The sequence below is a fragment of the Podarcis erhardii genome (assembly GCF_964252035.2).
Source record: "Podarcis erhardii genome assembly, chromosome: W".
Taxonomy (NCBI): Eukaryota; Metazoa; Chordata; class Lepidosauria; order Squamata; family Lacertidae; genus Podarcis; species Podarcis erhardii.
The window spans coordinates 3,897,242-3,924,367 of record NC_138506.1 but is presented as its reverse complement, the minus strand read 5'-3'; the positions used below and the strand labels follow the sequence as shown (position 1 = coordinate 3,924,367).

Here is a 27,126-nt window from a genome sequence, read left to right as displayed (position 1 = left end):
GGGCCTAGTCTTTGTGAAAAAAGTCAAATATCTGGGGGTTAATTTGTTGGTGAAAAATTTGAACTTATATAAAGCTAATTATGAGAAATTATGGAATGAAATTAAAAGAAATCTGGAGATTTGGTCGAATTTAAAATTGTCATTAATGGGCAGGATTTCTGTGGTTAAGATGAATGTATTGCCAAAGATGTTTTTGTTTCAAGCCATCCCAATTACTGACAATGTGAAATGTTTTAAAGAATGGCAGAAAATTTTATCTAGATTTATCTGGCAGGGGAAAAAACCCCAGAATTAAGTATAAACTACTAACGGACTCAAAAGAAAGAGGGGGATTCTCCCTGCCAGATTTGAAAATTTACTGTATTTTTCGCTCCATAAGGCACACCTGACCGGGACTTCCGGGTTAGCGCGAACGGCTAATGGCGGATTCCCTCCGAGCTCCGGAGGGAATCGGCTCTGCTGAAGACGGGTCTTGCCGTGCCGGCGACACGGGGACCCTCAGAAACCGCAGGCGCGGAAGCCTGCGGACTTGGTGACTCGGTGGGCACCTTAAGCGCCCTCCCCGACCCACGAAGAGCCTTTTTAAAGGCTACGGAGAGGGTACGGAGAGTGGCGTGGTGCTGAGAGTAGACCGCTACTTCAGTAGAGCGAAGCCGCAAGCCATGGCCGGAGAGCGCTGACTTTCTTCCCAAAATTTGGACTGGATAACAAAGGACCCGTGAGTAGTGGAATTTGGACTTTAAAAAATTTTTATCCTTTGAATTCGGCACGATCGGGGGATGTGTTAAAGGGAAGTCCGCACCCCCTCTACTTATAGACGATTTAAAGCAAGGAACGGAGAATTAAGGCGGAATGAATACTGTTTTGATGATTTAAAAGTTTTTCACAAATTTGTTAGAAGAAGATTTCGTGCTGGAGAGAAAGGGAGGAACTTTGGAACTTTGTGTGTAATCCACCCCAAAACCCGGGAGTGTCCTGTTTGGGTGCCGGAGGAAGAAGTGAAAGGAGTTTGACAGCTGTCAAAGAAGCTGTCAAACGGGAGGACAAAGTAAAGAATTTTGTTATTTAATAACTCTCTGAATTAAAGGTGATACATTTGAACTGAGGCGATTGGAAACAAAGTAGTGATTATAACAAAGTAACAGATTATTGGAAAAGGACTACTAAATAACTGAAAGCCCCCTAGGGGGAATTAGTGACATTACAATGGCTGCAGAGGGAAAATTACTGGCGGAGATAGAAAAAATGTTCTTTCTCGTGGGAATCCTGCAAGAGCAGAGTATGGCTCTGAGTAAAGTATTTATGACCTTGAATTCTGAAACAAACAACTCTGCTGAATGCACAAAGGAGATGTATGATAAAAACTCTGCAGCTGAGCAGGAAGAGATGCTTTTGGAATTGACAGAGAAGAAAGAAGGAGTGCAGACACTACAAGTGGAAAATATCAACCAGGAATCTACACTGTTAGAGTATGAGCAAGAAGACCTTTGGATTACAAACCTGCGAAAGATGAGAAAGAAGAAGAGGGAAGTCCCTGGAGTACTTGGAATATTAAAACTAAAAAGAATAAAGCAACATGATTGGGACTTTTCTCTTGAGTATGGAAAAGTAGATGATCCTTCGCAGCAAACACTTCTTAACATTCTGGATGAAAGAAAATATGATGTGACTCTGACTGAACTCCTTCGGGGTCTTAGGACCAACAAAGAGGACTACCAATATAGTTGGCAGAGAGGGGCTGACAGAGAATCAGACGCCTCGGACGTGAGGAATCCGGGCTAAGAACTATTTTTTGTTTGTTTTTTGGACATTTGTTTGGGAAGGGACAGAAACCGGGGCGGGGGGGGAGAGAGAATAGAATTATAAAATGTTATGATTTGTTTTATTTGGTCAATGTGACCTATAATTAATATAATAAAGGGAAAATTTGTGGAAGGGAAGTTAGATCGACCTTAAAAAAAAAAAAAAGAAATTAATGATTATAAGAGAATTGGATAAGTTGAATATAGATAAACAAAAAGAATTAAATTCTTAAAAGCAATATGAATATGTTTAAGACGTCGGGTAAGAACTTGCTGAATTAATTATTGGAACTGGGATGTAAGAGGAGGGGGTGGGGGGAAGTCAATGAAAGTGGGTAAAGAAAATTAGGGTATGAAATTGTATTTGTGTGTTTTTGTCTTTGTGTGTGTGTTTGTTGTTATAAAATGTAAAAACCCAATAAAAATTATTTTTTTTTTTAAAAAAAGGCACACCTGACCATAAGGCGCACCTAGTTTTTAGAGGAGGAAGACACGAAAAAAAATATTCTGAATCAAATGTTGTACTAAACTATTTAAAGCAGCAAAGCGGGCGGCTCCTGTCCGCTTTGCTGCTTTAAAGCGAGCCTCAGAGGAGGGAAGGAAGGGAAACCATGGCTTATCTAAGTCCATTTAATAATGCTGAGCCTGACTTTATATGCAACTGAAAGCCCTTGACATATATACATTATAATGACAAGCCGAGACAGGCCTCCTGCAGAGGAGGAGGGGAGGGAGCCATCATAGCTCAATGGGGAGAGCATGGAGAAGATCCCAAGTCCAGTCCTTGAAAGCTTCTCCAGGTAGGGCTGAGGGTGTGTCTCCTGAAACCCTGGTGAGCCTCTGCCCATCAGTGAAGACAAACTGAGCTCAGTGGGCTCAGGGGTCCTGACGTGGTACAGGGAAGGTCCCTCTGTTCTTGTTTAAATTAGCCATTTCTTCAGAACCATGAGGACTACAATCTTAGTTTGTTTTTAAAGGGAACAGCTATAACCTCAGTGGCTTTGCATGCAGAACACCACACGTTCAATCCCCGGCTTCTCCAGGCCTGAAACTCTGGCAAACTGCTGCCAGTCAGTGTAGACATTACTGAGCTAGATGGAGTAGTGGGTCCAACTCCGTATAAGGCAACTTCCTAGGTTCCCATTAATGCTTCAGATCTGGGTGTGAGGCTTGCTGTCACGTTTAGTGTCGAGGGGGTGGTTCTTTGCACATCTGGAAGATGACTGTGTCACCTCCCATCATCCTATTGAAAGTGCTTTTACAACTCAGGGAAAAGGGCAGGCAGCCACAGCATCTGTAGACTGTAGCATCCTGAATTAAGGGAGGGAGGGATTCCCCTTGCAGCCAAAGGATAGTTTGAGGCCACCACGAAAGAGCTGATCTTCAGCTTGAAACCAAGACTTGCTCTTTAACCATGCTGCTCCTCCAGTTGCCAATGCCATCCATGTAACCTGTGTGACTATCACGCGTGCGTTGTGTCCAGGAACCTGGGAGGATTTCTTTCACATGTGTGCATGTTTTCGTCTTTAAATAAACAGCCCATGCCTGGCTGTCTCAGTGGAAATCTGGGGAGGCTGAGGTGGACTTTCCAGTGGTCAAAGTCTTCCTGCCCGGCATCTATTTCCTGCCCTCTTTCCCCACTGAACCCCTGCACCCTGCTTCAAAGCAAGCCAAGGAGGGGATTCCCTCCGCTTTGAAGCAGGAAAGTGGGAGAAGAGCTGCTTACACGAGTGTAAGCTGCTCCCCTCCCACTTTCCTGCTTCAAAGGGAGCCAGGGAGGAAGGAATCCATTGCAGCCTCGAGCAGAGGATCCATGGGTCCCCTTCCTTCCCTCCTCCGTAGTTGCTTTGAAGCAGGAAAGTGGGAGAGGAGCTGCTTACACGAGTGTAAGCTGCTCCCCTCCCACTTTGCTGCTTCAAAGGGAGCCTGGGAGGAGGGAATCCGCTGCAGCCTCGAGCAGTGAGGAGGATCCATGGGTCCCCTTCCTTCCCTCCTCCGTGGTTGCTTTGAAGCAGGAAAGTGGGAGAGGAGCTGCTTACACGGGCGTAAGCGGCTCCCCTCCCACTTTGCTGCTTCAAAGCGAGCCACGGAGGAGGAAGGGACCAACAGAATCCCTTTCCCTCCCTCCTCCCCAGCTCAGCTCAGCAGCTGCGGCTCTTACTGGCTTTACAATGAGACTGAAGGAGGGACAGATGGCAGTCCCTCTTTCCGCCTCCTTGTAAAGCCAGCCAGAGCCGCAGACACGCTCTACACAGCTCTTGCTTTAAAGGGAGAGCTGCGCAGAGCTTGTTGACAGCAGCGGCTCTTGCTGGCTTCGCTCCATAAGACGCACAGACATTTCCCCTTACTATTTAAGGGGGGGAAGTGCGTCCTATGGAGCGAAAAATACAGTATTTTGAAGCCGCAGCCCTTTGCTGGGTTAAGGAATGGATACTGAAGGAATGGGTTTCTGTGTAGTCAGTTTGAAACGGACCCCAAACCCCCCTTTTCTTCTTTCTCCAAGGGAGCATTTCTAAAATGCATTAACTTGAGCTGTTGAGCAAAATGCATAACAAGAACACAGCTGTATAAACCCATTCCTTCAATACAACTAGATAATGCGGATGTTTTAGATTTGGAGGGATTTGACAATGTGTTTGGTTGGCATGCATATCTATGGTATGACAAGATAAAGGCCCATAACGGCTTTAAAAATCATGTAATTAGAAAATCCTTATATAATGTTTGGATAAAATACAAAGATCTCTTAGAAAGGAAAACACCCAGATGGCTTTCGCCAATGGAGGCAAAGGCCCAGAAAAAGTTAAATATGGAAACCAAATGGTTGAGATATTCAGATTTGCTATCGGAAGATAAAGGAGGATTCAAATTAAAACCATTTGATCAAATTAAAGATAAAATAAATTGGTTACATTACCATCAGATTAATGAACTGTATAAATTAGATAAGAAAAATGGTTTTGCTTCGTAAGAAACTAAGTTGGAAACGGAGTTGTTGGATTCTAAAGTTAAAAATTTGTCTAAAATGTATAATCTATTGTTGGAATGGCATACAAAGGACAAACAAGTTATATCCGTGATGATAGATTGGGCAAGAGATGTAGGACATAATATAATGTTTGAAGACTGGGAAAGGTTGTGGAGGAAAGGGGTCAAGTTCACTGCATGCATGGTGTTAAAGGAAAACATTATTAAGGAAATTATTAAGTTAAAGGAAAATGTTATGAAAATGATGTATAGATGGTACTTAACCCCTGTAAAATTAGCAAAGATATATTAGTGATAATCTATGCTGGAAATGTAAAGAAAAATAGGGTACCTTTTATCATATGTGGTGGACCTCTGTCCCAAGGTGAAAGACGTCTGGGAGAAGATTTATAATGAATTGAAAAAAATGTTGAAATATACATTTATTAAGAAACCAGAGGCCTTTCTTCTTGGAATAACAGGCTTGGAATTCCCAAAAAAAGATGTTAGATTGTTTTCATATGCCACAACTGCAGCTAGAATTTTATTAGCTAAGAACTGGAAAACACAAGAAGTGCCGACAGTGGAGGAATGCAGATGAAGATGATGGACTTTTCGGAGCTAGCTGACCTGACTGGAAGAGTCCGCAACCAGAAGGAGGAGGAGCACTAGGAGGAATGGATGAAATGCAAAGACTATTTACTTAAATATGCTAAGATAATTTAAACAGAAATACTTGCAAATAACAGATAGGCTTAGGATTTAAACATGTGATGTTATAGAATAATATGTTTAAAGTAAAGATGAAAAGAAAGAAAGATGTTAAGCGAGTAAGTAAATTTTATGAGAAACTTGTTTTGGAAAATTGTTACAATTATATATACTGAAATTCAGCCAGGGGGGTATGAGGAAGTCACTTAACAATGTTACTAAGAGTGGACTAAGTATAGTTAGGATTTATGTTTGTTTGTGTGTTTATAAAAATTGGAAAATCAATAAAAAAAAATGGGGGGGGAAACAAAAAACTGAATTTGCTATTAACAGTTTGCAAAAGAGTCAGAAGTAGCAGTTATACAAATTACACAAAATCTACTGTAATTCTTACATTAGTATAAAGTGATTTCACCAAAGGAATTATTTCAATATTTCACATTAGTTAAGATACAAGGGGTGTGTCAAATACACAAATGAGAAACCCTTGCTATAATAACCTAACCTAGATTACACACAACAGTTTTAAGAAAGGATCTTTTAAGAGATCTATATCTGTAACGTGTTATTTTAAAAAGTAACACACTTGCAGCAGCATCTCACAGCCTTCACTTAGAGCAGATCCACTCTCTGAGCGCCCCTGCAAATGGCCAGCAGAAATCATGAAGCGTCTTCCTAGGAAGGCTCAACTCTCCCATTTAAATTGACGAGGCACCTCTTGGTTTCGTCCGAGTCAGAAGGTTCAAGTAAGACTACGCTGGGATGGCTTTTCTGGGAGCATGTCGATCAAGTGCTGGAGGTCCACACATGCATCTGTTTTGCTAGCTGGTGCACATAACCAATGTCAGGTCTCTGGTCAGGATCTGGGTATATGCACATGCTGACCAGCTCTTGTAACTGCAAGGGGGAAAACAGAGGACCGTGAGACACACCCTGCCGCCCATCGCCATGCGCACCTGCCTGGTGGTGCAAGAGGGGCCAATTCCTATTTGAAGGCACCCAAAGCCTTCCACTGCCAGCCTATGAATAAAGTATTCTAACATCCTTGAGTTCTAGAGTAGAACTTGATCAGCTCCATGGATTTTAAGACAGTTTAAAGACAAAATATATGCATGCACACGCACTCACAGATGCTCAAGTTAGAGAGTAGCACACTTGACTGGGGATACCAACATTTTAGATGCAGGTTTCAAAATTCCCACACTCACTGTTCAATACTTATTAGTCCAACCTCACCTCCCTTTCCCTCTCTAATGGGCCTGGGCATACCATCAGAAAATGGCTCAGGCATTCAGGTTTTGCAGTAGTTGACAGTATTGGAAAATATCCTATGAAAGAAGTATATATCTACCGAGAGAGGTCAATGTGAAAGCCCTCATTAGCAATAATTGCCATTCCATTAATATTCTGTGTTTGGTGGTGAAGAGAATGGCATGTTGAGGTTCTGGCTCAAGAGGAAGCCGAGCCAGGACCTAATGAATATTTAGCTAACCTTCCTGTATGTACAACTGGAATAGCTGGGTATATGCCAAAACTCAGAGCAGCAGCAGCACCCCCTGATGTTGATGGAATCCCAACCAACCAACAATGCCAATGGCCAGGGATGGTGACAACTGCCGTCCTAGAAGGCACCAAGCTATGGCAGTGAAACCCACCTGAAAGTGAGAATGAATTACAATGCAGAAGTAATTATTCAGGAGGGTGAAGCAGCCTAATGGAATCTCACATAGACATCTCACTTGCATACCAGAGGACGGGGTAGATAGAGAAGTCTACAGATAATCTCACTGAGCCAGTCCCTGGTGGTAGAGGCTGTGTAGAGCACAGGAGAAGGAATCGCTCTTGCAGGCGCTCCTCCCTACATCAAAGCTTTTTGCTTGTTAGCTTAGAGCCAGGCTATGCTGGCTGGGACTGATGAGAGTTGCAGTTCAAGACATCTGGAGGGCATCAAGTTGGCAAAGGTTGAATCAGACTGGATATCCTGACAGCGAAGTGCAGAAAACAGCTCCAGTTCCCACCCCTTTTCACTTTGCATTTGAAAGACGAGCGTTTAATTGCACAGCCCCTGAAAGCAGCTTAGACACCCTATGGCAAGATAGGGAGAAAGAAAGAAAGAAAGAAAGAAAGAAAGAAAGAAAGAAAGAAAGAAAGAAAGAAAGAAAGAAAGAAAGAGCCTTGAGCCTCTGAACTTCTCCCATCCTGCCAGTAGCAACAGACTCAGTCCATCCCACAATCAGGCCCCATGCATCAGAAAGAGATCCACGCAGGAGTAAAAAGGGCGGTTTCCAGCCAGCAAGAGGGTCAATTGAAGATGGTTTCTGATGGTTGCAGAATGCCTTCTGTACTTTTGTCAAATGCAAACCAGTCATGAGCCTTTCTACACTACTGAAAGAGAATAACCAAGCCCCTCCCCCCCGCCTGGATGTCCTCAAAGGAAGCCATTCATGTAACTAGGAAGGGAGAAACTGCTGGCATGGAAGGAGTTTCGTCAGGAATTAAGGAGCCACTCCAGACAGGGCTGCCTCGTCTTGTTCTGCTCCGCTCATCCAACGTCTCTCCTGAAAGGTAGGTCACCTGCACCACTGCCCCTCGCAAAGACAAGACCCTATAGCCACCGCCAAATATCACTTCCCAGTCTCCTCTGCCTCTTCTTCAGCAAGGCACCACAACTTCACAGCACAGACTCCCCCCATGAAGCATTTTCCTGACCCACACAGACTGAATCATTATGGAGTGCCAACTCAGTACTCCAGAGACTAAATGTTTACTGACATGGCTAGGAATGTGTGTAGGGGTGTGTGTGTGTGTGTGTACTGGTGCAGTTTCACACAACGACAATTCACCCAGTGTGCTGGCCTGTTGCATGCAAATACACCATCTGGAACGGAGTTCTCTGGGACCTGACACTTTTATTTGAGCTCTCAACCATCCTCCTCGTGCTGAATTGTATCACTAGACTGCACACTCTCTTTAGCACTGCCAGAGGGAGGCAAACCGACAGTAATTGGAAAGACAGGAAACATATCTGTCAACTTGCACTAATTCCTGCTGCCAGAAGGCAGATTCCAAGAAGCTGGAGCAGCAGCAAGGCAAAGGGGAAGACAATGAACCTGGCTGGGCCACAGGAGTGGTCTGCAAGAAGGAATTGTGCTCAAGCAGCCAGAAAGTTGCCAGGAGGGGCCGGCATGGCTGCATCAACACTCCTGCGCATCAGGAAGGGGAGAGGAAATGCAGGCACTTGTCCAAAGTAGGACCAGCAGCAGCCAGGGTCATTTAGCATAAGCCTTCCAGTGTGGAAAGGGATGTGCATGACCAGTTTCCTCAGAGAGGCAGCCAAGGAGCTGCGTATGACAGCCGGGGTGGAAACTCTGTGCCAAAAAATGCCACAGCCTACAACTTGGACACTGTCCAAGACCTGGGCCAATGTGCATATTGATGTTCCTTCTGTTCTGAAGAGGAGGACATAGCACTGGAACCTCCTCTCCTTGCCCACTGGAAACCCTGCTCAGGCACACTCTGCCCCCAGCTCCTCCCAGTTTCTGTATTAGCAAAAGGGTCAGCCTTCCAGTTAAGCAATACTCCTGACTTAGCAGCCAAGAGAAGCAGTGCAAATAACTGCAAATTTTGAAACAAGCTGATTGGAATGCTCAAGACTGCCTGCTCCTGGTGCAAAGCCTGCCACAACTCATTTCACCCCACACCTCCACATCAAACTCTCAGCAACCTATACACAAGATCCCAGTGCATTCATGGTGATCTGCTTTTTACACACTCAGAGAAAAAAACTTGCTGGAAGACTGGTCACCTTGCTACCCATAAAGTGTGTGTGTGTGTGTGTGAGAGAGAGAGAGAGAGAGAAAGAGAAATTCAGAGCTTGTTCCTTGTGCCCCTTCTCTGGCATTTATGCCCACCCCCACTTCCATTGCCAAAGAAGCAGGTTCACATTTCCTTAAAATTTTAATCAAGACTACAGAAGCTATTGGTGTGCGGGAGGCAGCAGACTTCTGAAAGCACACTTGGCACCTGTGCTTGATGAGTGGACATTCAACAAGCAGGTCTTTTATCTGCCCTGATTTCATCACTTGCTTTCCAACTCCAAAGGGTTAATATATTTGTTTAAAAGCTGCAGAGGCGCACAAACACCTATCTGACTACAGAATGTATGGTGAATATGTGTGTGGTGATGCACTGCTGCTGTTGTGGTGAGTGTTAGGTTTCTGTTGTGCCACTGTGCAGTTTTTGGAGTCACAAGACTCTATTGACATTCCAGACTGCTGGAAGTCTCACTGGAGACGGGAGACAGATGTTGATGTTACCGGTTTCCTGTTTCTTTGTTCCTGTTGTTTCTCTCTCACAGAGAGAGCAGTCGCATATTCTTTTCTCTCCTGCGTAGTTAGGAATAAACGTAGCAATGTAGCACATTTCTAGGCTCCTTCTGCTGTTTGGATACTCTGCGTAATGGGGGAGCGTGCCTAAGCCTCATCAAAGGCTTAGGTTGTTAATCAACGTCGGAGGAGAGCCTAGATGGATTCCAAAGAACGGCGAAGAGGAGAGCCATTACAGCTCGGTCGTACGGAACCTCTGACAGATCAAACAACGGAGGAGCTTCCTGTCCTTCTTGCACCGCAGTACAAAGGCGTGTGGATTTTTTTGCCCTCCTACTGGACACTTCAAGTACGTGGGTTGCATAAAACGTAGTAATTTCTAATGTGGCTATTGCAGTAAAGTGATTCTTTTCAGTGTGTGGGTGCCAATACAGCTCATTGCCAAGGGCGCAGGGGACCCTAGGTATGCCTCTGGGAAACTGGCAGGAAGGAACACTGTTGATGAACCTCTCCCACCAGGTGCTCCTTCCATTCATTCTCAAAACACTGCATTTCACAAATGATAAAGCTCAAAGCTTATGCTGAGATCCCCTGAGGGCTATACTTGGTCTAAAGTGGTCCAGCATTTGACAGGCTAGTTTTTAGCAGATGCCATGGGGCAACTTGCAGCACATTTTAGCCCAGTCACACGATGCTGTGCACTAGAGAAGGAAAACCAAGCTTTAGGCATCCTGCTGCCTCAGCACTGCTCTGCTTTTCCTGAGCATCTCACTTGCTGCTTTATGGTATCTGATTAGAAAAAGTATCTGAATATGCAGCTGTGTAAGCAGGAAGGCATTTCTCCCTTCTGAAAAGGCTTTGAGCATGTGCCAAGGCAGTTGCCTGAAGATGCTCCAATCTTGAGCTCTCTGCCATTTGTGTGGGGGGGGGGGGATGCCGGAACCTGCATTTGACCGAGCTCCTCTGGAATTGCCTGCGACGTGATTAATGACCTGAGCCTCTAATAAGGCTCCAGGCACATTCCCCATTACGCAGCGTTTCAAAGCAGCATGAGGAAGGACGAGATAGTATGAGCTACATCCCCAGGTTTTATTTTCTAGGCTACGCAGACAGAAAATAAATACATCCTCACTCTGTGAAAGCAGAGAGCAACTGGAACAAACAAAGGAACAGGAAACCAGTAACGCCACATCCGTCTCCTGTCTTCCGTGAGACTTCCAACAGTATGGAATCCCAGGAATGTAAACAGAGTCTTGTGACTCCAAAGCACTGCACAGTGGCAACACACAGAAACCAACAGGGTGTTCCTTCCATTCAGGGCCCAAGAGACTGTACAGCTGAAGTTACCTTGTCAGAATAATGTTCGGTTGGAAGAGGGGGGTAATCACACTGCTCTATCTTTTGGCAGAGCGAAAACAGGTTCATTTTATCACCATAGAAGGGTCTCTGGAGACCTGCCATCTAGAAAGAAAATATTGGAAAATGAGTGACACAGGAGAAATGTTCAGGGAGAACCAACTGAAGTTCGCATGGGTCTGCTGCTTGGCAGTTGTACCCAAGTTGGTTGTGACCATTTCCACAAGCACAACTTGGAAACTTGCCAATAAACGGGTGGCTCTTCCAGGAGGTTCTAAGGACTAAACCATTGCAAATGAACTTCTTGACGTGTCCTTGGCTACGTGTCCCCAGCATTGCATTGGGATGGACCATTGCTACCTTTACCTCCTACTAGCTCCCCATCCTTCAACCAACCAAGGTCATGAAGCAGGAACAGTACAAAACCCACAGCGCCATCCGGAAGGGGGGGCCACCAGGGGGCGCATTGGAAGATGGCCAACAATAACATCTCTCCGACCCACACGAGGTAATTAAGAGGCTGATATGGGAGTATGCAGCCTCCCTTGCCCCCCAAGGGAATGGGGGGCACTGCCTTGCCTGCTGTGTCCATAATTCACCCCCGGATTTGAAAGAAGGGGGTGAGGGCACTAGGCACGAAGCCCTCGGGTGGGGTCTGGCTCTCCTGGATGCTGTCTCTGATCGCGCACTGGTTTGCATCAGCTCGAAATATATAATTGGAAAAGAAGGAAATGCACATATTTTAAGTGAAGATCGGGAGTAAAGACTGTTAACTAAAGGGATCTCTGTGATGTGGAACGACGGGCTGGATTCAATAATAAATCAAGAAGAAGTCTCATCAAAGGATCAGTATGTCAGACTGAAAGGGGGGGGGACTTTTCTTTTTTTGTCTTATGTGAGTACCCAATAACCCTCCCTCCTAAGAAAGAATTGTTGCAAATTACTGATTACAAGCAGGATGATTAAGAACTGTGTGGAAATTAACTACTAATCAAAGATATGGCTTGTGGAACATCGAGAAAAGAAAGAAGGTTCTCTGTGACGCAGTTAGAAAAAGAGGCTGTTATGGCAGATCTGTCCGCAGAAGGAGGGGGAGGAGGACTATGGCTTGTAACTATATCGGAATGTGAGTTCGGCTTGGCAGGGCCCCCTGAAAAAAAATTATGAGAGCGGCAGGTCTGTGGAAAACAGAACAGACTGTGGGAATTGTTTTGTAAGGAGTGTTGAAATGATGTCTGTTTATATTGATATGGCTCTTGGACGAACGTAAAAGCCACACAGGATATAACAATGTTTGTTTTCAACCCGCTTGTGGAAACTATCAGAGATCACAAAGAAAGGAATATATGATAACAAGAAGATGAGGAAAACAACAAAGAGAAGATTGAATAGAACTGTGACTATTATTTGGACAGAACTATGTCATCAAAGCAGCAGCAAGAGAGATCTTTGGATCCCGTTCGAAGCTGTAAATATGGGTACCCCCAACAAAAATTTAAAAATTCCTGGCTATGTAATTTGGAATTGATGTGATTTGGAATTAATGTGATCTGATTGGCCTGTTAATAAAAATTATTTTTTTTTAAAAAAACAACCCACAGTGCCATCCAAAAAGCAGGGAGGACAACTAGTCGTTTTCTAGTGAAAACTATTTACCTCCAGCAGCTGTCCCCTCTTCAGAGAGCTGGATCTGCAGCCACTCTGTTCTCGAGACAGAGACCACCACTGGCTCTGACAAGCAGGAAAAGGTCCTGCGGCTGCCGTCTCACAACAGAGCATCCTGGTAGGGTAGCTCATGCTCAGCCAGATGCCATCAACTATGACTGCCTCCCATAACATCTTTCTGGCTCTGACATTAGAAATAACATTTTTCCCACCTCTATGTGCACCTTCCTCCAAATTGCTTCATATGCAGACTTTGTAAGTATCTCTGAGCCACAGGTTTGGTCTGAGAAGAGCAAGTGCAAACTTTACTGCCAATGGTAAAGACTCATGCTTCATGCTGATGGAAACATTTTGTGTTTGATTCATTTAAAGGGCAAATTATAACCTTGTTTACTGTACAGAGAGATCCAGCTTCTTACATAACAGCCCTGTCACTTTTTTGGTCCATTTGGTTGCAGAAGAGACACTTGCCCTGCACACGGGAAACATTTTATGCAGGCAGCATTGCAAGTGTCTGCTGGACAGCCAATCCCGCAGCCCTTATACATTCAAAGCAATTTATAACTTACAACATCAGATATGGCAGAGGATAATCCAGCTGGATATTTTGTTAATTCACCCTCAGCAGCTTTTAAAAATTCTGCGGTTGCTTCTTTCATTCACAAACCCAACCACTAAAAACAAGCAGTGTGGCTGACTGTAAACACACGCAGAAGAGTCAAGCAACAAGGCTAATGGCATGAAAGGGCCTTTCAAAACAAACAAACAATGGGTTGCATCCAGCTAAGCCCTACTCAAGAGTCAACCCATTGGAATTAATGAATCCAAGTTAACCATGCTCATCAACTTCAATAGGTCAACTCTGAGTAGGACTAGCATTACATACAGCCCCATGTCTCTTCAGTCAAATCCTGCTTCCTATTTGAAACTCTTTCCCAACCCCCCAAAAAATGTAAATTCTAGAAGTTGACCTGAACTTCAGCAGGACAGAAAAGCAGCTCAGCCATTTGCTCAACTTCACGAAAGTACAAAAGCAGCAATAAGAAGCCACTGTGCACCCCACTACCTTTTCTTCTTCAGGCATGGGAGCAAGCAAATACACACGCACACACACAACATGCCCCCAACAACACGCTCAGCAGAAGCATAAGGCCAGCCCCCCTCACCTCCATCTCCAGGAAAAGAGCCAAAGACACACACGCCCCGCTCCCCATTTACATCCGGCTCTAATAAGGTTGGTCTTCAAAGCGAGTGCCGCCAGCGAGTGGCACAGAGGCTCGGCAAGCGAGAGCGGCGTCCCCTCAGCATGCGGCCCCCACGGAGCCCCAGCTGCTTATTAATCCATAATGCAATTCAAGGGCTCCCTGGCACTCTCGCTGTCACAAGCTGCCCCTCCACAATGAAATAATCCTCCTCCTAATGAAGCACTATTGGATAATTGTGGATATTATCTACTCTGGTTAGAAGATCTTTTAAAAACCATTTTGCCGCATGATGCGGCAGATCGGCAAAGCCACCGTTCTTTTTATTTGTGTTTGCGGAGCCTCAGCTCTGAGCCACTGTTTTAATAGGGAGGGTCTATTTGAAAAGTGTTAAGTCTTTTGCTCATTATCATGCACAGGGGGTAGCGACCTAAAGAAATCTGCCTCTTGGACTTCCGGGTTAGCGCCTCTGCTAATGGCGGAATTCCTCTGATCGGGAGGAATTTGCTTCGTAGGAATCCGGGTCTGGCCGCCACGGCGAAGGCGGAGACCCATTAGAAATCACAGGCGGGTGAAGCCTGTGAACGTGGGATTCGGCTGGCACCTTTTGCGCCTCCCCTACTCACGGGGAAACCCGGTTTCGGGGATCCGGAGCGACGTGGGGTGAGCAGCGCGGTGCTTCGAATTGACTGCTTCTTCCATGGAGCGAAGCCGCATAGCTGTTGCCGGAGAGCACTGACTTTTTCCTGTGGACAATTTGATCTTAAAGTAACTACCCGTGAGTAGAGAGGAGAATTGGATTTTTAAACGTCTTAATTTGGTGCCAGAACGGGGAGGTCTAAAACAGGAAGTCCACCTTCCCCTTTTGTAAATAGATTGAAGCAATGAGGATGCAAGCTGAAATCTCGGAAAGTCTATCGTAAAGGACTAAATTTCCATCAGTAAAAAATACTAAACCCCCCTTGGTGGCAGGAGAAGGGGGGGGGAGTTTTGGACTGAGTATACCTGCAGGAGAGAGTGAACAGTGTTAATATACCACCGCTCCGATCCTGGAAATGGGCTGCCAACAGGACTGACCGTGATTAGAACGTTCACTGACAGCTAGTTAAATAAGAGGAATACATTGTTTCCATGGTCTCCGTCTGCGTTTAAAAAGGAGTAAAAGTAACAGAAAATTGAAACTAATTTTATTGTTTGAATTGAGTTTAAAAGGACTAATACAAACAGAAACTGTTTGCCTCTAGAGGAACTGTTTCCCTCTAGAGGAAGCTTTTGAAACTGTCATAAGAGTTGAGCTGGGGGAATTTCCAGCTGCAAGATAAAAACCTGTGAGATTTTGGGGACCTTGATTCGGTTAAGAATGTTGACAGAAGAGGCCTTAGTGGTTGTATTATGTAAGATAAGTGACTCACTGGAACAGCTTCACAAAAAGGTGGATGTGGTAACTACCAAAATTGACAATTTGGGACAAAAAGTGAACACCAATATAGAAACTATCCAGAAACTGACACAGGAATCTACTTTGACATGGCAAACTGCGGAGAAGGCTAGGGAGAAAGTTATTGCCGTTGAACCTAAAGTAACACAATTGGAGAGAGAGAGAGTCCCAGCCTTACAGATGCAATTTGATGACCATAAGTTGATGCCTGCTATGATTGAATTTAAAGAAAATCAGATTTCGAGGATCAGAGCCCTACCTGAACTGGAGAAGAATAGTTTGATAGATTTCCTTACACAGGAATTTGATGACTTTTGGGACCGGGACTTGGGTAAAGAAGAGATTAAAACTGTGAGGGCTCTTGGACTTGGAAGAGGAGGGAAAAAAGAGAAGAACAAAATAAGAGACTGTTGGAACTACCAGAGGAACTTAGAAGAACAACAGTCAAGAGTGGAAATTTTGAAAGATGCCCTGAAATACCTTTCGGATCTTAGATTCAACTACGGAGATTTGGTTGCCCTGTCGAGAAGGAATAAAATCATCTTTAGGTGGGAGTTTCCCCAAGATCTACTCTTTAGCCTCAAAGGAAGGAAAATGAAAATAAGATCAGTGGAAGACAAAGTAAAGTTTATGTATAAATATGAAGAAGACTCGCAGAAGGGACTTGGAAAAGAGTTAAGAGCATCGGACAGAAGATCACCAGGTTGATGGACTATAGGGAATTGGCGGATATGACTGGCAGAATCCGGGACCAGGGAGAAGAGTCGGTGGAAGAAGATTGGAAAAAGTTTAAAGAATATTTATAAAAATATTGTAAAATTAATGAGTCTTAGAAAAATGTTGGAAAGGAGCTACATGGCTTTAGTAGAAATGTTACAAGGAATTAAGTACAAATAGATTATTAGAGTATTAAGGGAAAATAAAGTTAAAATTTGTTAAGACAATTATATATTAAAGGGAAAAATAAGGTTAGAATATGTTAAGATAAATTACAGGACAGAAAACAGAGGAAGATGGAAAGGAATAATAATAATAATAATAATTTATTATTTGTACCCCGCCCATCTGGCTGGGTTTCCCCAGCCACTCTGGGCGGCTTCCAACAGAGATAAAAAATACACTAAAATGTCACATATTAAAAACTTCCCTGAACAGGGCTGCCTTCAGATGTCTTCTGAATGTCAGGTAGTTGTCCATCGCCTTGACATCCGATGGGAGGGCATTCCACAGGGCGGGCGCCACCACCGAGAAGGCCCTCTGCCTGGTTCCCTGCAACTTGGCCTCTCGCAGTGAGGGAACCGCCAGAAGGCCCTCGGAGCTGGACCTCAGTGTCCGGGCAGAACGATGGGGGAGGAGACGCTCCTTCAGATATACTGGACCGAGGCCATTTAGGGCTTTAAAGGTCAGCACCAACACTTTGAATTGTGCTCGGAAACGTACTGGGAGCCAATGTAGGTCTTTCAAGACCGGTGTTATATGGTCTCGGCGGCCGCTCCCAGTCACCAGTCTAGCTGCCGCATTCTGGATTAGTTGTAGTTTCCGGGTCACCTTCAAAGGTAGCCCCACGTAGAGCGCATTGCAGTAGTCCAAGCGGGAAATAACCAGAGCATGTACCACTCTGGCGAGACAGACCGCAGGCAGATAGGGTCTCAGCCTACGTACCAGATGGAGCTGGTAAACAGCTGCCCTGGATACAGATTTGACCTGTGCCTCCATGGACAGCTGTGAGTCCAAAATGACTCCCAGGCTGCGCACCTGGTCCTTCAGGGGCACAGTTACCCCATTCAGGACCAGGGAATCCTCCACACCTGCCCACCTCTTGTCCCCCAAAAACAGTACTTCTGTCTTGTCAGGATTCAGCCTCAATCTGTTAGCCGCCATCCATCCTCCAACCGCTTCCAGACACTCACACAGGACCTTTACCGCCTTCACTGGTTCTGATTTAAAAGAGAGGTAGAGCTGGGTATCATCTGCATACTGATGAACACCCAGCCCAAACCTCCTGATGATCCCTCCCAGCGGCTGCATGTAGATGTTGAAAAGCATGGGGGAGAGGACAGAACCCTGAGGCACCCCACAAGTGAGCGGCCAGGGGTCTGAACACTCATCCCCCACCACCACTTTCTGAACACGGCCCAGGAGGAAGGAGCGGAACCACTGTATGACAGTGCCCCCAGCTCCCAGCCCCTCAAGACGGTCCAGAAGGATGTCATGGTCGATGGTATCAAACGCCGCTGAGAGATCCAGCAGAACTAGCAAACAGCTCTCACCTTTGTCCCTAGCCCGCCGGAGATCATCAACCAGTGCGACCAAGGCAGTTTCAGTCCCATGATGAGGCCTGAATCCCGACTGGAAGGGATCCAAATGGTCCGCTTCTTCCAGGCGTGCCTGGAGTTGTTCAGCAACCACTCGCTCAATCACCTTGCCCAAGAATGGAAGGTTTGAGACTGGGCGATAGTTGGCCATACTGGCCGCATCTAAAGATGGTTTTTTAAGAAGCGGTTTAATAACCGCCTCTTTCAGCGGGTCTGGGAAGGCTCCCTCATGGAGGGAAGCATTCACCACCCCACGAAGCCCATCGCTCAGTCCTTCCCGGCTAGCTTTTATAAGCCAGGATGGGCAAGGATCCAGGAGACAGGTGGTTGGCTTCACTCGTCCAAGCAGCCTGTCCACATCCTCGGAGGTAACAGATTGAAATTGATCCCACACAACTTGACCAGACAGGACTCTAGCACTCTCCCGCCCCGGCCCTGCTCCCACGGTGGAGTCTACTTCTTCCCGAATCTGAGCGATTTTATCTGCAAAAAAATTTGCAAAATCATTGCAGGAGAACATGTGGCCCGTACTGGGCCCCGATGTTACAGGTGGTTCCGCTAAATTGCGAACCACCTGAAAGAGTCTCCTGCTGCTGTTTTCTGCAGATGCAATAGAGGCGGTGAAGAAAGTCTTCTTCGCCGTCGCTATCGCCACTTGGTAGGCTCGACGTTGAGCTCTAACCCGTGTCCGGTCAGATTCAGAATGAGTTATCCGCCACCGGCGCTCTAGCCGTCTCAACGATTGTTTCATTGCCCTCAGATCCGTGGAAAACCACGGGGCTCTCCGGGCTTCATGCAATCGGAGAGGGCGCTTCGGAGCCAAACAGTCAATAGCCCTGGTTAACTCCACAAGAATTTCTGAAACAGTTAATTAAAGTGGAATACAAAAAGGGAGGTGTGAGGAGGTCGTAGAAACAAGTAAATGAAAGTTAAGATACTGAACTTATTAGATTTTTTAAAAAATTGTGTTTGTTTGGTTTTGTTAATTTAATGTTTGGGGGTTGGGGTTGTGTGGTGTTTTTGTTTTTGTATTGTATTGTATTGTTTTGCTTTGTTTAATTCTTTGTTTTTCTTTTGCAGTTTTTAAAAGGTTAATAAATATTATTATTATTTTTTTTAAAAAAGAAATCTGCCTCTTGGCAGGCGATCAGCAATCTCCCAGCAAAGGTTGTTGTGGTTGTGGTTGTTGTTGTTTTTAATGCAGTGAGGAGGAGGAGGGAGAAGTTACTCCAAGGCATTTCTCACTCATTTTATACTTTTATAAACAATATTGAGAACACAGACAAATTACCAATATCCATTTGGGCAGTTTAGAAATTTGGCAGTGAGCAATGGGCATTGCTTTTTATATCGGTCCTGGAGGTCCTTTTAAATATGATTAGAAGTTTTAATTGATTAGTTTTTTAATTGTTTTTCTTTTTTGGATATTTTTTGTGTTTTTTAATTTTTGCTTTTTGTTTTGTTATTATATGGAAAATTTCAATAAATATTATATTAAAAAATAAAAATACAAAAATATTGTAAAATTAAGGAATGTTAGAAGGATGTTGGAATGAAGTTATGTGGTTTTAGCAGTAATGTTATAAAGGAGTATTTAAAGATGGATTGTTAACAGGTGAGAATGTAAAGTTATAATATATTAAGATAAATTATTAAGATAAAAGCAAAAATGGAAAGGATTTGCTGAAACAACTAATTGAACTAGAATACAAAAAAGGGAGGTGCGAGGAGGTCAGGGAAACAAGTAAATGAAAGTCAAGATATGGAAAGGTTGATTTGTTCTTAATTGTTTTTACTTTTTTGTATTTTGTATTTTTTTTTTTTTGCTTCTTTTTTTCTTCTTCTTTTATTCTTGTAACTTTTTTGAAACTTTAATAAATATTATTTAAAAATAAATAAATAGAAATTTGGCAGTGAGGCAGAGGTCCCTTGATTTATCCATTAAGAAAAGGTGCCCAAATCAAACTGGATTTCCATGATATTAAAACTTTGTTTCCTCAACAGCACAGCTTTAGTCACGGGCCTCAATTCTGCTTCATACACCCTTCCATGTGTGTGTGGGGGGGGGGGAGGCACCCACCCCAGGGATGTGTTGGGAATGGGGAGTCAGCCACTGACTCCACTGAGGCCCACTGAACACAGGCAGCTCTCCAACCCCTCCAGTGCAGACTAGCTATTCAAAACCCCTTTGCCCAAACAGGGGCCTGCACCAAATCCCCAGCCAGCCCCACTTTATGTGGGGATCGTATCCTGAGAGATGGCTGCAGTGGCAAATCTGAAAACACAACCGCAAGACTCCCAGCAGTTCTAGTCAGCCCTGTTTCCCCATTCTTGTCATCTACGGACAAGGGCAGCCTATCTGAGGCACTGAGCAAGATCCCTCCTCACTCCCGTGACTGGAATGGCCAAGGTGGCTGGCTGAGGTCTGTGGCTTAGACACATTTGAAGGTTTCGTTTTGACATCTGGATTAGAAAAATTGTAGTGGAATGGCTGGATCCCCGTTTCAAACTGACCACCATGCTCTACGACTGGTCTAAGAAAGACTGTTTCCTTTCCCCTTCTCTCCAGGTTGTTGTTGTTTTAAAGGCAAAACTATTGCAATTCATTCCATCATTGGCTAATTCCAATACAAACACAACACAACACAATGCAAGGACCACTGGAACTCTACCTTCCAAAGTAATACCCTACAGGCTACCCTGACCACAATCTGCAGGCAGGCAGACCCCGGGGTTCCCAAGCAGCTTGCTCTTCCAGGGCTCTTGGCACCAAGTCTCTCACTGAGTTTTAAAAGCAGCTCACATTTATGCACAGGAAGCTTCAGAAGAGCACCCAAGAGGCAACCCCCTGGGATGTTCCTCTGCTCTTGCCATCAATGCTCAGGGTCAGACATGTACTTTCAACACCACTGGTTGCTTGAGCATTGCAGCTCTCAGACCACATCACAAATTGTACATAATTTTCTTCTTTGATAACATCCTGTATCAAAGCTTACATGGTACTCATGTTGACAATTACAGTTTAAAACAAGTTACACTTTATGCCAGCAGCATAGTTGCAACAGAGTATTTTGAGAACAGCCCAGGATTAAGTAATAAACTAAGTATTGATGGAGCATGAATCCTCTGTGACCAACCCAAAGATGCAAGCAGTTTAAGTTTCTGAAACTCACTATCACACAAACTAAACAGCATGAATTTAAACGCTGTGTCAGAACCAAATTTTTGGGCAACGTAATTACTGCTTTGCAAAACGGGAATCTGACTTTGTCCTTAATTCTTGCCTTCTTTGGTCAAGTTCCAGTAATCCTAGGCACTGTATGGACTCTTCAAAATTTGGCATTTCCCCAGGTCTGTGCTCATCCAACAGTCTACTAACTTGTGATATTCAGAATGGAAGGCAAGTTTTATTCTCTGAACTATTCCTTTCTGCTTATTTCCATTTTTCCACACTGTGCATAAACATGAAAGTGAGACTTACCTCATACAATAAGCAGTCCAAGGACCAGGTGTCTGATTTAAAATTATAGCCATTTTCATGTATCCTTTCTGGGGACATATAGTAGGGTGTTCCCACTGCAAGAAACAAGCCCAGAAAGAGGGATCATTCTCTGAAGAGAGAGCACAATTTGTGTGATGATCTGTAAGCAAACTAAAGGACCAGAGGCTGTGGGAGCAACAGGATACTTGACATTAAAAAGACTAGAAAATGAAAACATGGATAGATTAAGAAAAACACATGCTCTGAGGAAGACTCCATCTCAAAACCAAAGGTCACGTTTTCCTACTGACCACATTCAGCAACACAACTGCTAAAAGTTAACAGCCTCAATTTGCCATTAAATAAAAGATATCTCTGCCAGACTGTTGAGGACAATGCACAGATTAAAATGGCTTCTCCGGTCCTCATTAATCCAAAGCCAAAGGTGACAATGGGTTCAGTGATTTGGCCCCCCCAAAAAAACTTTGTTCCAGATCTGCCCAGTGTCCATCTGCAGTATGAATAGGATTGGAATCATATGTTGAACCAAAGGTCAAACGTTCTGGAAGGCCTGCAAATGCCATCTTCCTAGTTAAGATAACCACAAACTAATTAGTAATTGTTGCAAGAATGAGCTCATGTATGTTTTATATTCACTTGGTTTGATATATGTTAATTGGCTAGCTTTGATGCTATGCTTACCTGTCAGCCTTGGGATGCTGGGCTCTAGGGCCGGAGCGGGGAGAAGCTGTGGACAGCCGCCACTCAGGTGTAATAAGGGGTTCTGGGCAAAATGATGTATACTGCTTTGTGCATAAAGGCTGTATGAATGGTTGCTTGGGTGTGGACACACATCTGTAAAGGCAGTGAGGCTCTGCACATGGTGGTGTAAGCTTACACCTTTCTTTATAAAGCAACAGAACTGGCCATTTTGGTCTTTTTGAAATCCTCCTTTGGTATCCCTGCATCAAACCACTCACTCCTGCCATTCTTGGGAGCCTGCAGTTCAGAACAATTAAGGACTGACACAGCAGGGAACAGTTCAACGTTAAAGCCCATTAAAGAGGGGACATTGCCACTGCTTCAGGCAAAGCATGATAGCCTCAGTTAGCCCCACCTCTTATAACATAGGCAGTCAGAGTGCAGTAAAAACTCTCAAGGATTTGACAAGTGCAGTGCAGCAAGACATTTGATGCTGGAAACACAGGAGATACCAGATCAGTGTGAGCTCCAAGACCACCAAAACCTGGCCTGGAGTACAGAGGAGAAATATACTAAGCTAAGCTCGCTGGCTCCTCCGGACAGCTGGAATATACTAAAGTAATAGAGGAACAAGGGCTTTCCCTTCCAGCTGCCTGCTACTGGGCTTTTGCCTTTGACAGCGGCTGGGAACCAATTATCAATATCCTAGTCTCAGTACAAAGTTGTTTGATTTTAAGGAGCATCTCTTCTGATTGGGAATTGGGTCAACAAGGAGAGAGGCTCATTCCTTGTGAAGAGCAGCCTTTAAAATAAAAAAGCTACACTGTATAACATGCCTACCTCCATTTCTCCCTCCTGTGCCCATACCAGCATTTCAAGTGAGATAAAATACTCAGTCGAGGTCTACTTCATCTGAGCCCTTGACCCAGGTCTGCTCTGACTGTGCAGCGGTGCAGAAGCCGGATTTGGGGGGGGTGTGCTCATTAGCTAGCACCTCTTTTAATGAACTACACAGGGAGACACACGTCAGGACAGCAGAATACTAAGAGGAGGCAAGGCTGGGTGCTGGCTTTTGAAATCCTTGTCTGGCTAGGTTCTTAACTGCACACTTCAGGAAAGGGAAGCATATAATCAATGACTATTTTGCTGTCTCCTTCCAAAATGCATTCAATTAGATCATTTAATCATGCTCTAATCATTGCCCTCCATGTGTTGTTGGACGTCAACTCCCATCAGGTTCAGTAAGCATACTCAACAGGCAGGTATGATGGGTGTGCAGCAACATCTAGGGGGCCACAGGTCCCCCCTCCCAACCTGATGGTTTCTAAAATTGAAAAAGTTAAAGTCAACTGCTGCAGTAGAAATGGATTATCTGAAGCCCCTCCAGAAGGCAACACCCAAGGTCTCTTCTGAAGACACCATCCAACCATCTTGTCCTCTGTCGTCCCCTTCTCCTTGTGCCCTCCATCTTTCCCAACATCAGGGTCTTTTCCAGGGAGTCTTCTCTTCTCATGAGGTGGCCAAAGTATTGGAGCCTCAGCTTCACGATCTGTCCTTCCATTGAGCACTCAGGGCTGATTTCCTTAAGAATGGATAGGTTTGATCTTCTTGCAGTCCGGCGGGGTACAAATAATAAATTATTATTATTATTATTATTATTATTATTATTATTATTATTATAGGCATACAGTTGTATGTTGCACAATTCTTCCAGCAGCTCACAGTCTCCTTGCCGGGTTCCAACAGGCTAGGCTCTGGCCAAGGGCAGGAGGGACCAAGAGCAAACTGACTTCAAGCCAGTGCCTTTTTTTCTAAAAGAATATCTATGGGTACTCTCATTTTGACTCAAGAAAATCACTATTTTATAGTTCAAAGCAGGGAAAATAAATACAGTAAATGGACAAAAGTACAAAGAACATGCATTACCTCATATTACACAGCTGACATCTGACTGTAACTTCCACATCGGTATGAGGCTGTGGGGATTAACATCTTCCGCATTCCTCTGCTTGCTGTTGTGCCATCTTTTGTTTTTACAGAGGTCATCATTAACTTTACACTTCTTTGGTGGCTGTGATGATGAAAAATACTAATTTTCCTACTCAGATTTAAATACTGCCCCTCAATGAGGCCAAACTTTCATCAGTAAAACATCACACATCCACATTCCACACTGCTTCACACATTAAACACCTGTTTCTGTCTGAGACTCAGGAAACACCAGGAAAGGAAATGAAGCCGCCATTGGAGGGGGGAGCAGTGGAACTGACGATTCACCGTGCTTGAGAAGAAACTTTTAAAGTTTTAGTTTCTTCTCCTGTTAGATTCACAAAACATTTAGGGGTTATGCGTACCCCTGCACACACACACCCGAAAAAGCACTGCTTCAAGCACAAGTAACCATGCTTTAGATTGTGCTGAGTCACTCTCACATGCTTAACTAGTTGCAGGTGCAGGAGAAAGGCACCCAGATGAACCAGCACACCCTTGATGTCAGTATATGGAAACATCGCAGCTGCAGACAGCCAGCTTGTTGACATCACATGATGCGGCTATCTGTGGGAAGGAATTTCCCCAGAAGTTCACAGGCTTCTCAGAGCTCTGTGAAGAGTGTAATTTGAAACCTTCCATGTGCGCATGTACAGGAAGTTCGTCAGACGTGCTGGAAGAACTGAACTGAAAGGACGTGTTTTTCTCTAGTGCTGTAGACAGAAATAAAAGAATGTAAATAGACGTTTCTGTCTGTCTCCTTTTCCCTGCTAGGGAAGAAGCAGGAGGAGGGGGTGTGCATTTTACCCATGCTTGGGAAAATGTCGCCTATCAAAATCTCCCTGGTCTGTCTCGATGTCAGCCAGAGGAGGTTACCGGTATGCAAGCTCCGAGGACAGTGAGAGGGGCCAGCCTCTATGGAGGGGGCTTGCAAACCGACACTTATACATTAACAATTTATACAACTTATTTAATTAAATTTATAAACTACTTGATTGTACAAAACTTCAACAGGGTTTACAAAGAGAATAAAAGAATAAAATTATCAGCAAAAACTTAAAAACAAATATTTAAAACATTTTTTAAAAAATGTGATCAGAAAAACTGCAAACAAAACACGCATCAACATTTGCATATCTAGGTAGACTTACCTAAACAAAAATGTTTTCAGCAGGTGCTGGAAAGAGCACAGTGAAGGCACCTGCTTGATGTCAACAGGCGGGGAGCTCCAAAGGGTGGCTGCTGCCACACTAAAAAACTGTGTCTCACAAATGTGGAACACGTCTTGTATGGCACCTGTATCAGCAACAGCTCCACAGATCAAAGTGGTTGAGTGCAGCATCTGTGGTTGAGTGATCTGAAAGGCAAACTGGCCCCAATTTGTTAAGGTCTTTCTATGCTAAGAGCAACACCTGGTAACGAGCTGGCAGCCAGTGCAGCATTCTTTGCTGACTGCAACTTCCTCATGAAGCGCAAGGGAAGCTCCACATAGAGCGCATTGCAGTAATCCAGTCTTGAAGTAACCAGTGCATTAACTATTGTAGCCAGACTTTCCCAGTCCAGGAATGGCCGTGGCTTCATACCAATTGCACTTGGTAAAAGGCACTTCTAGCCTCTGAGGCTACCTGAGCCCCCAGTGACAAAGGTGGATGCAGAAGCTCCCCAAAACTGTGAGCCTGCTCCTTCAGGGCAAGGGCCACCCCATCGGTTCTACATGCAGAAAAGGATCCAGGTTCAATTCATGGCAGCCTTTCCAGGTGGGTCTGGGATCGTTCTCTGCCCGAAGCCGTGGACAGCCACTGCCAATCAGTGCAGATGATGCTGTGCTAGATGGGCCAGTAGCCTAGCCTGGTGTATGGCCGCAGCCTATGTCCCTAGAGTCCAGCCATGCCCAGAGCATGCAGCAGCGGGGGCTTCTTATGCTCCTGTGAAGTTTCCCCTCTCAGCCTGGGAGGATTGATGGTAAAGCTCTGATTGCACACCAGCCCTGCATACATGACATAACCCATAAAAGGTGCTTTCAGCAGCCCAGCCCAGAGTAGCCACCTGTCCCTCAAAAGAACCCATACATGAAATCTGACAGAAATCTGGCTCCCAGGTCTTCATCCCAAGCCTTCTTGTTCCATAGGCTGTTCTTCCACCCCCAGGATTCTTGTCTTCTCTGCCATGGAAACTTTCTGGTTAATAGCCTCTGATTAGCCTCCTCTTGTCAAATTGGCTGATGTGATGCGTTGCTGAGTCCTGGCTGATTAAATCGGAAGTCTTGTGCACTTTCCTGGAAGATGCTCATTACAAGAGATCCCCACTTAATGCTGGACAGGCCAGGAAGACAATTGGGCTTGTCAGTCTTTTATCTTGGCATTTATTTAAAAAATAATACATTTTCCCTTCTCCTTCTTTTGAAGCTCAGAGATCTGCCTGTTCATTTCTTTGCTGACAGCACCACCACCACCACCACGATAGGCAAATGCCCAGGGTAGCCTTAGCAGGCCAGGGTGACAAACAGGCTGTTCCACAGACCTACTTCCTGTAATAGTACAATTTAATGTGCAGAAATCAAATTAGGAATATGGCACACTCACCCGTAACATAAACACTGTCGTTCTGCTTTGATTGAATGTCGTTTTCAGGCATTATTTGGAATGACAATTTTATATTGAACAAAGGATTGCACAACTGCAGAATGCAAAGCAGCAACTTTTCAAGTCTCCTCATGATCTGCTGCAAAAGGACTCTGTGGTGACCCAAGACTTGTGTTCTGATTTCATGAATGCCAGAGGCTCTGCCTTTGCCCCCAGAGTGCTCTGGACTCCCCAAGGTTTGGGTAGGTGTGTGTGTTTCCTCACACACATTTTCTCACTCTCACTGTTGTGCACAGGTTCACTCAGGGCTCAGTGCCTTTGAGCGTATGCAGAGCTACTTCACTAAGGATACCGCAGGAAAGGGTTATAGAATGTGCGTCTTCTGGATAACAAAATCTGGTGTTCAGTGGGCCCATCTCCATCCTCTCCTTCAAAATTAAGCACTCCCATGAATGTGAGAGTCCTGCTGGGCCAAGGCTGCTTTAATTTCAGTACAGAAAATTGTACCTAGTAGGGCTTGAAAATAGGAGGGGACAGGAAAGTGAGTAGTAGGTTTTATGGATAGAGCTGTAAACCTCCATCGAGGAGGCC

General features: G+C 44.7%; 1 protein-coding gene across 1 annotated transcript in view; it reads right to left on the bottom strand.

Annotated features, from left to right (window-relative positions):
• Positions 1–6,032: 6,032 nt before the first annotated feature.
• Positions 6,033–27,126, bottom strand: part of LOC309333247 (serine/threonine-protein kinase Nek6-like) — a 41,221-nt gene continuing 20,127 nt past the window's right edge. Inside the window, exons 2-4 of the mRNA XM_081846668.1 lie at positions 21,263–21,357; positions 11,153–11,266; positions 6,033–6,377 (exon numbers count right to left, since the gene is read on the bottom strand). Of these exons, the coding sequence (XP_081702794.1) occupies positions 6,267–6,377; positions 11,153–11,266; positions 21,263–21,340 (303 nt within the window). The 5' untranslated portion in view covers positions 21,341–21,357 and the 3' untranslated portion in view covers positions 6,033–6,266. The remainder of the gene's footprint in view (positions 6,378–11,152; positions 11,267–21,262; positions 21,358–27,126) is intronic.